This window comes from Sipha flava, unplaced genomic scaffold (genome assembly GCF_003268045.1).
Source record: "Sipha flava isolate LNK unplaced genomic scaffold, YSA_version1 281_pilon_pilon, whole genome shotgun sequence".
Classification (NCBI taxonomy): Eukaryota; Metazoa; Arthropoda; class Insecta; order Hemiptera; family Aphididae; genus Sipha; species Sipha flava.
Genome location: NW_020272948.1, coordinates 451,522 through 464,661, shown reverse-complemented (window position 1 = coordinate 464,661; position 13,140 = coordinate 451,522). Strand labels below are relative to the sequence as shown.

At 28.1% G+C, this 13,140-nt stretch overlaps 1 protein-coding gene and 1 pseudogene across 2 annotated transcripts; both read right to left on the bottom strand.

The window, feature by feature from the left end:
- Positions 1–256: 256 nt before the first annotated feature.
- On the bottom strand, positions 257–1,797 carry LOC112685529 (GTP-binding protein Rheb homolog). 2 transcript variants are annotated; one of them, XM_025557445.1, is made up of 5 exons: positions 1,607–1,797; positions 1,434–1,505; positions 1,116–1,323; positions 911–1,055; positions 257–535 (listed from the first exon to the last, which is right to left on the bottom strand). In XM_025557445.1, exons 1-5 carry the CDS (start codon positions 1,653–1,655, stop codon positions 443–445), a joined length of 567 nt encoding a protein of 188 aa, XP_025413230.1. In that variant the 5' UTR covers positions 1,656–1,797; the 3' UTR covers positions 257–442. The 2 variants fall into 2 exon arrangements, with proteins under 2 accessions (XP_025413230.1, XP_025413231.1); XM_025557446.1 differs by having other exon boundaries at positions 926–1,055.
- Positions 1,798–5,520: 3,723 nt separating this feature from the next.
- Positions 5,521–12,801, bottom strand: LOC112685540 (annotated as a pseudogene).
- Between the last annotated feature and the right edge of the window lie 339 nt (positions 12,802–13,140).

The window sequence follows — 13,140 nt, the reverse complement described above, 5'->3', positions numbered from 1 at the left end:
TTTATAAATAATGTATTTTAAGGATACATGTTTACAAATTTATTTACAGTTATATTAATAGAAATATTTATTTTCTAAACATAAAAAATTTGTTTGTTTATTTATATTATTTTATCCAAAAGACCAATTGTACATAAAAATACACACCCAGATATATATATATTTTAAACTTTGAAATTAGGCACCCATTGTACAAAATAATATTACAACAAGTTATAAAAAAATTAAGTCCTTTTTATATGAATAGTAGAAAATATAAATTTTAGTATTTTTATTAATATTACATTTAACTGTAATTAAGAATAAATATTCACATCATAGAAAATGTTGAAACACTAAGTTAAACAACAAACTGAATGGTAAATTATATGTTCATTTAAAAATACAAACATTATTTTAAGCCTTATAAAAAAAACACACATTCATTGATACAATTTTATTCTTAAGATATACTACAGCTTGGTTTTTTTTGTGTCACATTACCATTTTCTTTTTCTATTTCCATTAACATGGTATGAAATATGTCTGATACACACTAAAAAAAAAAAAAATGTGTTTAATATTTTCCATTAAATGCTCATTAAATAACAGTATTAAATTTACTTATTGGCTTTGCTTTAAAATAAATTTTATAGACAAAAAGTTCATAAAAGAAATTAAATAATTAAAAGAAATCATATTTTACAAAGTTTTTTTTTTTTAAAAAATTACCGATTATGGAATAAAGTAACCATTTTGATCACACATCTTAAATAAGTACTTATATTAGTGATTGACTACTTATAAAATTTATACTTGAAGAAAATTCATAATTACAAAAATGTGAAATAATATTTAATAAAATTAATATAAAAAAAATAAATTAATAGATAACTGAAAAATAAAGTTAGAAAAGAAATTAACTACTAACTTTTTTTGAATTTACCTCATTCTGTTTGGCTGAAGCCTCAAGAAATACAGCTTTCCATGTTTCAGCTAATCTGTGTCCTTCCTCTTGAGTAATAACACGGTTCATATGTAAATCTTTTTTATTTCCGACCAAAACTATAGGAACACTAAGCAAAAAATAGATAAAAACATTGAAATAAATAATAAACATCTGAAAAATTACTTACTGTACTTTGCCAGTCATATCTAATAATTTATCGTAGATGATTTGTATGATTTCAAAAGATTTAGGTGATGTAATGCTGTACACCAGCACATATCCATGAATATCCATAGAATATTGAGTAGGCAATATCGAATATTCATCTTGCCCAGCAGTATCAACCAATTTCAATTCATATTCTTGATTATTTACTTTTGTTGTTTTCACAAAAGCTGAAAAAAAAACAAAAATTATTCATTTTTACTATAGATTACAACATCTAATAAGATTGGATATTAGTTTCAATATAATAATTTTATGAAATTTAATTAGATACACTTACTATTTTCAATTGTAGGATCATAAGAGTCAACAAACTGACCTTCAACAAACTGTATACTTAATGATGATTTACCTATAACAAAACAGTTATAGAAAATATTTAATAACAAATTTATCTTGTTTCATTGTAATCGTGTTAATTAATTCGTTAATTTAATTTTTTTGTTTATATACCGACTGAACGATAGCCCATAATAGCAATTTTCCTTTGCTTCAGAGGCATTTTCTTTGGTAGAGGATTATTTCATAGAATTAAAAACTCATTAACTAATACGACTAAAAACTTTCCATAAGATAATAATAATAACTAGACTTCTATAAGGATTTAAATAATAATATAGTAAATAATTCTGTAATATGATTCATTTTGAATAGTTAATAGTTAAACTGTGTAATTTAATTTATTACGTTTTATTTATAAGTTTATCAATTCAGTTCAGTTTATGGTTTATCAGTACCTGCATTATATTTTAGGTTATGTTATGGTTCATGAATTTGCCGCTCAGACCATGAATGATACACACACATAATACATATATAGGTTTTATTATTAATATTACGTGTATTGTGATCTACGATTCAAGTTATTGGTACGTATACATACGTATACATAATTCATAATTTTAATTATTATTTTTAACCTAAAGGTGAATTTATTTAAACCTGAAACGAGTGACGTATGTGCTCAATGAAGGTGGGATTCCCTGTTATATGGTCGCCCTTCTCTAGATTTTAAAATTCCATAGGTCAAGCTGTTAAATAAAATATGTTACTTGTATTTTTATTCTTAAGAATATACAGTGTAATACCATAAAATAATTTTAGTTTTTAAAAAATAGGTAGACAATAGTCTTTATATTAATATAAATTAAATGATGAAAAATTGATCAGTATTATTTTAGGTAATAAAATAAAATCAGATTGTTAGGAAATTGGTAATGCTATTATTTGGTACATGAGTATATGTTCATGTAACCTATAATCAAAACATGAATTAACTGATTTATTAACAGATTTAAAGTCATTCGTAATATAAACATACTGAGTGTTAGGTGCACTCCCAGGCGGTGGCGTATACATAACTTTTGTATGGAGGGGGGGATGAGTTGCAAACAAATTATTATGGAAGAAAAATTCCTAAACCTAAGTACCAACACATTTAAATAGATTTAAATAAATGTAAAAGATATACATTGAATGTGTCAAAATAATAATTTACAATAAATCCTTGCAATATTTTTTTGTTTCCTTATAATTTCCTTATATTAAGAACACTATACTATTTTAAAAAGACCTATGGGGAGGGGAAATGACCCCCACATCCCCCCTTGTATTCACTTCTGCCCCCAGGAATGTATTTTTATTAACACCTTTAGTCAAGTTTGAGTAAAACTTCAAAGTACTTTAGTCTTCTTATGGTAATATATTCAATTTTTTGTTTGTGAGAATTTGATGAGTTATTCATTTTGCAATAACATACTAATAATCCAGAATACTAACATAAAATGATAACTTATTTCTCAGGTGTTTGTTATACTGCCCATACCGAACTTTTAAAAATAATCGGTTTCCTAAATAAAAACTATATAATTTAACAACTCTTGTAAATTTTAGCCGTCACAGTTACCGACCTCCAATATTTGGGATCCTGGATTTTTTCTTCCCATTTCGTTACCATTCCCCAGATCTTGTCGTATTCCGTCCATCCATATTTTTTTAGGCCCACCTCTGAGTTTTTTTTCTTTTGGTTTGTTTTCAATTGCGCTGTATCAATAGGTTTCTATGTCTATCAGCAGTGACAGAACTATAGATAGAACTTATAGATAAAGGTGTGATTTCACACGAGCCTCGTCATAAAAGGGGTCTCAAACGATTTAACTTAAAAAAAAAATAAACATTAAAATTTAAAAAATTTAACTAAAAACCTCATAAAAGTTAATTTTAATTTTTAGCTTTCCATTTATTTTTTTAAGTAAACCATTGCATAATTAGTTATTGAGGTTCAGAATAATAGTAATTTAGCATGATAAATTAGTTATTAGATCTCAGTATAATATGAAGATAGGTAAAAATTTATGCATTTATTCGTTTTAAATAAAATATCCTAGAAAAAAGGAGTTATAATTATACTAATGCAGAATAATAATTTTATCACATAAATAAATTATCGGTTGTAACTTGTATCCTACTGACATTTAATTCGGCAGAATTAACCAATCAAATCAAATCTTTTAGAACATTATTTACTTTTGAGCTCGAAATATTATCCAATATTTTTGATGTAACTAAATTGTAAGTCGTTGAAAATAATAATCTTATGACAAACTTCCCGGAATTACTAAAGGCATTTTATTAATTTCTCACTTTACCAGTAACTGTAGTCAGTGCTGAGAGATCGTTTTCAAAGCTGAAGTCAAAAAAAGCTACCTCAGAAACACTATGTCTCAAACACGTCTAAGTGGTTTTGCCATGATATCTATTGAAAACGAACGTGCAAAAAATCAAATATGTCGGCATTGATCAATAGTTTTGCATAATACCAAAGCCGAAAATAAATATTCACAACTTAATTTCAATATTTACCTATTTATAAATATATTATTAATAATAATATATAATTTATAATATAATATATATATATGTATATATTAAAGAATAAAGATGTTACGTGAGAAAAACAAAATTCTGGCTTAGAAATTTGCCACGAAAATTTTTTACACGGGACTCCAAGAATCTAGTTCCGCCTCTGTCTATGAGAAATAGAATACATAAGTACACCACCAATCAAGAATGTTATGTAGTCGTTCTAATTGAATATGAATGTGTCTTTCATCAACGGCTTGTTGGTGGTACACAGAATCCACAGCCAAGATACATTCTTATTCGGAACAGAGTACATTAACCACGTGACGGTAATTTTAGATAAGGCATGCACAAACATATATTTTTCATACATTATATTTTTATACACGTAATTTACAAAATACAATACAATAAAAACATATACCTATCAATAATTTATAGCTGGCAAAATGTAATTTAGATACTAATATTAATATGTTATATAATATTAAAATAATATAAAACAAATATTTAAATTTGAAAACATTTTCTATTGTCATTATGAATTAAGACGCTAAGAAACCATTAAATATAAGTAAAACTTTTCGTTCGGTTAAAATATTAAAATGTTTTAAATACAAATTGAGCTAAAACAAATAATGGTATTGGTATAAATTCAAATGTAATGTTATATAGCCAAAAACAAAATAAAACCTAATTTTTATTTTTATTTTTAAATAATAGAAATTTTATATTGTGTTACAATAAAAAAAATAACTTTATAGTGACCAATCAATAATTATAAATACTGTAATTAGAAATTGTTATTGCTTACAAAAACTATTCAATTACAAAAATAATATATATATATATATTAACAAAAATCAACATTTTTTTAAATAAATATAATATTTACATAAAAAAAAATACAAAAAAATGTATTACTCATATGCTATAAAATAAAAAACCCGTGAATTCAATTAAAATTAATAAAGAGCAATAAATAACGTCCAAAACCATAATTGAATTCAGCTTACTGTGTACGTATGTATCGTGCTTCTATAGTAGCCACAGTGAATCCGATTTATGGTGGTGAAAGATTTTGAAAGTCATTATTATCATTAGAGTCATTATTAGGCAAAGATTGTTGACTGCAGATTTTACTGGCTAAAAATATATTTTTTTTTTTTTTTTTTTTTTGGCGGCCTTTAGTGTTTTTATGAAAGTAAAAATTGGCCCATTAACTACGAAAGGTTGAACAACCCTGATCTAAGTATTAACGAAAAGCTGTACGAACAGTGTTTAACAAAATTCATCACAGGTATTTTCGACAAGAAAATTTTGTACGTTTGACTCAATAAGACAATAATTATATAATGTATTTTAAAAATTTAAAAATATAGGTGATAAAAGTCTTAAAATAATTGTTATGCAACATATAAAATTATATTTATGATGAAGTAAAAATATCAAAACAATGCGACGACATACGTGTAACAAACATCCCACATCATATTGAGGTACTATTACATCCATTGTAACCAGTTAGGAATATTGTCATCAAGTAGCCACCAAAAAGTTGCGTGGCCAGCGTGTACAGGGCGCTGATGGTGATCGACACTTTAATATCCATGCACAATGTTCCCCACGAAGAACCTGACGCTCTGCGAATGCAAATTCAAACGCTTCAAGTCGATCGCGTAACGCATAAATAATATGAGGTCTCATTACGACCGAACATTAAAGTTTTTACTAGAACAACAATGGTTTTCAGCAGCAACAACATTAACAAGGTCAAGTACGTACTAAAACTGGGCATGCCGAGCATCGGATAAAAGATAGACGTGATAGACGACTGGCAAGGTAATAGTTAACGGCAACTCGCACACCTCTTGACTAAATAGTAAGCACTCAAACGATTCTCTCCGCGTTCTGACGTTCCTTATTGATCACTTATCTTTCTGAAGGGACTGAAAAATAACAACGAGATTACAGATTTACCGATTAGAACGTCCTGAGCAACAGTCGAGATGGTTCTTTATTTGTGTGTGTGTGTGTGTGTGTGTGTGTGTGTGTATGTATATACTTACTAGACGATAGTGTACCGAAATGAAAAGCATCCAATTAGTAGTGAAAAAGAACATCCATCCTTGGATGTTGTGTAAAGAAGTACCTACGTACGCTGAAGCTGGAACCATTTTATTTCATATTCGCCGTACACCGATGAAACTAAAAATGTATAGTTTCAACAATGTTGTCTAATTATGAGGATGTATCTTTGTTATATTGGTGACTTCTACTTCTTGACTAGGTACTTAGTAAATCGGTTGTTACCGATTTGATTCTCGAGTTCCAAACTCACATGCCGAATTGGTTCCCGTCTGAAAAAGCTTATTTTATTATGTATAGCCGAATTGATTCCCGTTTAATTACACACATTTTCCTTCTCAATTTTACAGGATTAGGACTATCAACTTTAAAGTAGGCTTGGTTAAAAATGTGCGTTAATGTGTGTTGAAAAAAAAAAAATGATAAAATATCTACAATTTTAAATCGTTGATTTGGAATTCAACTAGTCATAACTTTAAATACAAATAATAAAATATAATTAATAAAATTTAAAACAATTGATTTGTAAATTTGAAGCTAACTTTCTTTAAATATTCAATTCTTGAAATATTTTTATGAATGTAGTCAGTCATACAAGTTTCTAAATATTTGTTACTTCTTTCCTATTTGCTAATAAATTTCCTTTGATTATTACTTCGAAATTTTTTTTAAAATAATTTAGTGTCTGAATGCTGTTTAAAGTTTCAATTGCTATCTTAATATCGATAATTTGCTAGTTTATAGTAATCTATAATGTATTATATTTCTATACTTGTTTATAATAATTGTGTCTATATGTCATACACATATAGCTTTTAAAGTTTTGTTTTTCTCTCTATGCACTGGCCCGTTGGATTTTAATTTTTGATAGTGTAGGTAAATTGTGTTAAAAATTAAAATTATATCAAATTTAATAATGAAAAATAATAATATATTTTTGATTATTTGGCGTAACTAAAAAATTAATTAAGTATGTATTAATGTTTTTAATTATAAATGTCATTATGTCATTAATTTTATAAATAATTTGATTATTTTCTTTTTTTCACTATGGTAATACTTTACAAAAGTATATTATAATAACAATATGAATTAGATATAATTTCGAGTAAAATAAAATTATATTATTTTAAACTAGCCAATGTAATTGACAGATAATACTATAATATTATTATATGATATAGTAATAAGATAATATATGTATATGTATATGCCATATAATATATTTGCGATAATACTTTAAAATTTCTTTATGATATAAGAAAAAGAAAATATATATATATGCGTCGATATTACACAGGACGAAATGTTGTACATGACCATTTGTCGTCTGTCCAAATGAGTGCGACAAAATGACTACGACTACATCCGATTGTAGATATGTTGACTTTTGATATTTTTTTATTAGTTTTGGACTTACCCGAACTATGCAATAATTGAATTATGGAAATTTATCTAAATTCTAGTAAATATATCAAATTATCAATGTGTTTATTGTCTTTGATAAGGTTAATATTAAATTGAAGCACATTGTTTGGTCATCTACTAAGACCGCATTTGGTAATTTCGCACATATTATTATTATCAGTACTACAATAGCTCCCATGTTTATAAAGTTATCTCTGACAAAATTATGTTATGTACAAATCAAAAAAATATTTTTTATGTTTTCTTATCTTTTATAACTAAAGTTATATATATACATTTTTTTAACATGATATTTTATTAATAATAAATTTAAATCGTAGATTAAGAGAGAAAAATAAGCTTAATCATTCAATTGTTTAAATATAATAGTTGTGGTCTGCTTACAGGAAATGTCCATCCTATTTAATATGATAGGCTACTTGAAGTTAATTATTTTATTGTAAATTTGTGAAAAGACCTTAATTTTTTTATATACTTGTTTATTTTAATTGCACTAGCATTTTAAATAATGTGTAGACCGTGTTAAGATTAAAAATGTTATTTTATAAACAAGTAGTAGTTAATAAATATATTTAATAATGAGTATTCGACTATTATTATAAATTTGTACATATAAAGCAAAGGCGGTGATGTACACATTTTTTTTGTGAACATTTAATTATAATAAAAATTCCTGCTATGAGTAGCTAATAACAAATAACAAAAACATTAAAGATTAAGTTCAATTTATTTTATAGATAATTGAACACTTTCATGTTTGAAGGATATTAGATTATTTGATTAAATCACACATTAGGCAAATAAAATATAGTCCCATACAGTTCCTGGTGCAATTGTGCGTACAATCAATATTAACAATTTAATTTATATGAATACAATTTTTGAAAACATTAAGTATACATTAAACACTTACATTATCTTGGTAGAAACGAGTCCCCCACCGAAATAAATTAATTTGAGAGTGGCAAATCAAAAAAAGTTGCGCACCACTGATATAAATCATTACATTGTTGAATGCCTGTAACCTATATTTCTACTTTGATCGATGCACTTAAAAAAAAATCGAGATCACTTGGTCATCGATTATCAAGCTAGGTTGCAGCAGGTAGAGTGTAAAATCTGCGTATATCCGGATCGTATTGTGCGTGGCTGTCAATTTCATGGGTATTTTCTGTCTGTAAATTTTTACAAGGAGTATTATAATTGGACTAAGTGGGCTCCTGCATGTCTTCTAATACCCGGGCTCGTTGTATATCGATAAGAACCAATAATTGAGCACGAATCTCCTATTGGTATAGTTGATTTTTATATTATATATTCGCGATCATTGCAGCTGATACATGTTTTACAATGATAATAACACTCATGCGTATGTTTATTGTTCACGCGCCTTTGTGACGTATTGTTTTGCAATATAAACAATTCAATAAGATACAACTCAAGCTTCAAAGTTCGTCCAACAGCTACGCGGGCACAATATCGTATATCCCACGGTTAGAACTAGAATGCCGTGGTTAAAAAAGTATTAGATACTACCATAGACCTTATAGTATAAGGTATATGGATACTACTTTTCTCAGGTGGTTTAAAACGAGATTTATTCGATGCGAGAACGTCCTATAAATTATAGTTTTTCATTTGACTACCACAAAATTGGTTACAATTAATCGTTAGAAATATTACAAGTGATACACGGTTGTGTTAATATCGTCTCACACCAATAATATAAGTTATATACAGTAGAACCCGTTTAAGACGCTCTCGCCTAAGACGATTTCCCGGCTAATACGCTTATTTTTACGAGTTCCATGATTTTAACAACATTTAACATGTAATTTACTCTGGATAATACACCCTATGTTCCCGGATAATACGCTCGTATTGTCAATGATGTTCATATAAAAATATATTGTACATACATATACATTGTATAAAATTTAAAGAAATACCTCACTAATAATAACGATAATCAATAATAACAAATAGTAACAAATGCTCTTGATCATGTTAATGAGCTAAGAAGATTAATTCCATCTTTTGACAACGCTGACGAAACTTTACATCATCTTAATAAAATTGAAAACTTCCTGTATTCAAAAAAACATCAAAACTTTAAAACAATGAAAGATAGACGTTTTTTTGAAATAGGTAATATAAATGTAATAATTCACTCTGCAAAGTAAAAAATATAATTTATATATATGTTACCGGAAAAGATGAAAATTCAGGAATTGTCAGTATATCCTAGTCATTGTTGACAATGACTGGAAAGGTTAGGCAATGTTGGATATTTCATAGTTTTATCAACATTTCCGTATTATATTAGGCAATGTTATAAATCCGCATTTAAACAAATATCAACACCGCTTTATCGGTGATCGATCTGATTATGGAACATTAAAGTCTTCATGAAATATATATTAATTTTAAATGACGAACATTTTTTTAAATTTCTTGTGGTGTTACGGACGGAGCCCTAGGCAAACCATTGCGGAGCACCAAAGGCTTCACGGAGCACAGTTTGGGTACCGCTGTACTAGATCATATAATTCCAAGTGTCATAGTAATTTACCACGTAACAATAAAGATTAAGATTATGATTTATCCTAAATAGCTAATAAGTATTAAAATATATTAAATTAATTTTTAATGTTATTATCAATGCCTTATTTTATTAGGAATTGTTATCAATGACTAGGCATTGACATTAATTCCTTACTAAATCAGGCATTATCATTATTGACTAGTCATTGTCAACACGGACTGATTGTCATATTTTCCGGTAACATATATGTAACATGGATGTATTGTGAAATACAATAAAATTTTTTGTTCCCGCTTAATACGATTTCCCGCTTAAGACGCTATTTGTAACTGGTCCCTTGGAGAGCATCTTAAACGGGTTCTACTGTATTAATATATAATATACTAGCTTCATTACCCGGTTTTGCACGGAACATTCTTGGCCGTGACATAGGTCTTAATGGATTATTACATTACACTATTTAAACCCAAGTTTAGTGTAACTGTTGGTGGTTATAAAATAAATAAAACGAAAGTTCAAATGAATCAGTATCGTAATTTTGGTAACACGCTGAATTTCCTCCAAATTACCATATTTTCTGGTTCCAATATTTTTTAAAATCCCTTCTTATTGTATGTATTAAATATTGAAATATTGAATATTTTAACCATGTCAAATTTTGAGTTCATATAGTTTTGAGATGTAGCGATGATCAATGAGGAGTAATACCTGACGTTGTCCGTTGAGAAAATTGTGAGTGTTGTTCAGTGGTCGAAATGGCTCAAGATAAGTAGAAGATGCCTTATAATTCAGATTTCCTGATATCATTATAACATTTTTCACACCTTGAGTACCTATAATATTTTTTTTTTTTTTATAGTTCACATAAAGTATATTATTTCAGTACTTGGTTCTAAATACGTGTATTATACGGGTTGCGAAACGGTTTATACTAAACAACACGATAAGCCAGGCGCCCGGGCCTGAATGTTAAAAACAATTATTTTCACCGAAAAAAAAAAATTTCATATATATATAAATATAAAAATGATAATGAGTATATCATTTTAAAATACAAGTCTTAGGAGGAATGCGTTATTCTAAACAAAACAAGTAAAGGGATGAAAACTGTAAATACAAAAAAGTAGAGGTATGCCATCCCTCCGTATCCTCCCCACTTTGAGCACTGTGAGTGTTCAACTCTTTTTGAGTGTTACCTTTGAATCTATACCTTTTTAATATAAATCACTCGAAATAACGGTTGAAATATTAATTTGTTATGTAAATAAGTAAATATTAAATATAGCCATGTCTATCACGCCTTGTTGTACTGTTTATTATATTTAAGCGTATACTAATATCCTTACAACAATGTTCAATATATTTTGGATTATTATTTTTTTATTTATTAATTTTATCGTGAAAATTCTGACAATTTGAGGTTTCAAATAAATGCTATTTATGAAAGTGTATTTGGATTATACAATATTTTTTGTTTTTCCTTTTGTGATGCGTAAACAAATAAATCAGATTTTCTGACGTGTGAACAGACCACACATAGTTATCTACGTAAGAAGCATGAATTGCAATGTCCACACACTTGTTTTAATTGTCCTTGTAATTTGTTAATGATCATGGCAAAAGCGAGTCACACTGGAAACTGCAAAAGTTTGAATTCCAATGGCTTATCTGTTGACGTCATTGGGATGCATGGTAATAGTACATGTTTACCTTTAAATTTTCCGTTTAAAATTATGGCTTCGATTATGTTGTTATACATTTTAATAATTTACATTATTCTTAATTGGTGATTATTAAAATCAACATATTAAACAAATCAAATATTTCCTAGGTAACCAAAAATTGAAAAATGTACGCATCCAGTCCAAAACTGTTTTGGCCCTTAAATATGCGATTTTCGAAAAAACCTTTTATTATTACATAGTGAAAGACTATTCCAAATTTCAAGTCCGTACGTTGCGTAGTTTTTGAGATACAGCGATCAGTGAGTGGAGAGTATTTAGATTATATCGTACCTCTCCTCCATGTGTGTATTTATGGGGCCGAATTGGGCAGGTGGAATACCGAGAGTTTCCCGGTGGACCGTTTGTACTTTGAAGTTTTTTTTTTAGTCTTATCTTAAGAAAAAAATCGAATTGAAAAAAAAATAAAAACACAATTTATGCATATATTAATTTTTAAATAAACACGAAGGACCTAATCTTAATGGTTTTGGGGGAGGGAGTCATGATCCCCCTTGGATCTGCGCTTGGTCGACAGATATAGACGCATTTTCTAATGCGATTGCATTAGAAAATGTCTAAAATTAAATAAACTGCCTTTTATTTTTTAATAATAATATTAAATGTTCAAGTTCCCAAAATAATATACAATCATTTTATATGGAAGTATACGGTATTTTTAGGGTTTTTTTATACCTTTGGTTAAGTGGGCCGTTTTTTTTTACTTTCCCGGTAGAAATGTCTGACCCAGTCCAGTTTTGTGTACCTTTTTTTTCGGTTTACTCTAGGCCATTTAAGCCCATTTCCGCTTCCACTATATCCCTCCATGTTTCTTTATGCTCTGCCAATTCTTTTCCATTCATAACTCCCAACATCCTGATATCATCCTTGACTCGGTCTTCCCTTCGTTGTTTAGCCTTCCTCTCGGTCGACTTTTGTTCGGTTTCCATTTCGTGATGGTAGATAAAAGTTGGTCTTGTGCTCTCCAGACGTGTCCAGCCCATCTTATTCTTTGGCTCTTGAGTATGGCAACTATGTTGGATTTGTTAAATAAAACATTTAGTTCTCTGTTTGATCTTATTTCATAGCTATCCTCCTCATTTCTCTTTGGACCAAACATTCTGCGCAAGATTTTTCTTTCGAAGATCATTAATTTGTTTTCGACAGATTTGGTAGATGCCCATTCTTTACAGGGGTACAGTACAATTGGTGTATCAAGGGTCTTATACAATCTTATTTTCGTTATTCTGGATAGTTTTTTTAGATTTAAATAATTGGACTAATGAGTAATAGCATTTGTTGCCAGCTGTGACTCCCCTGTGTATTTATTTTCTATCTGCCTG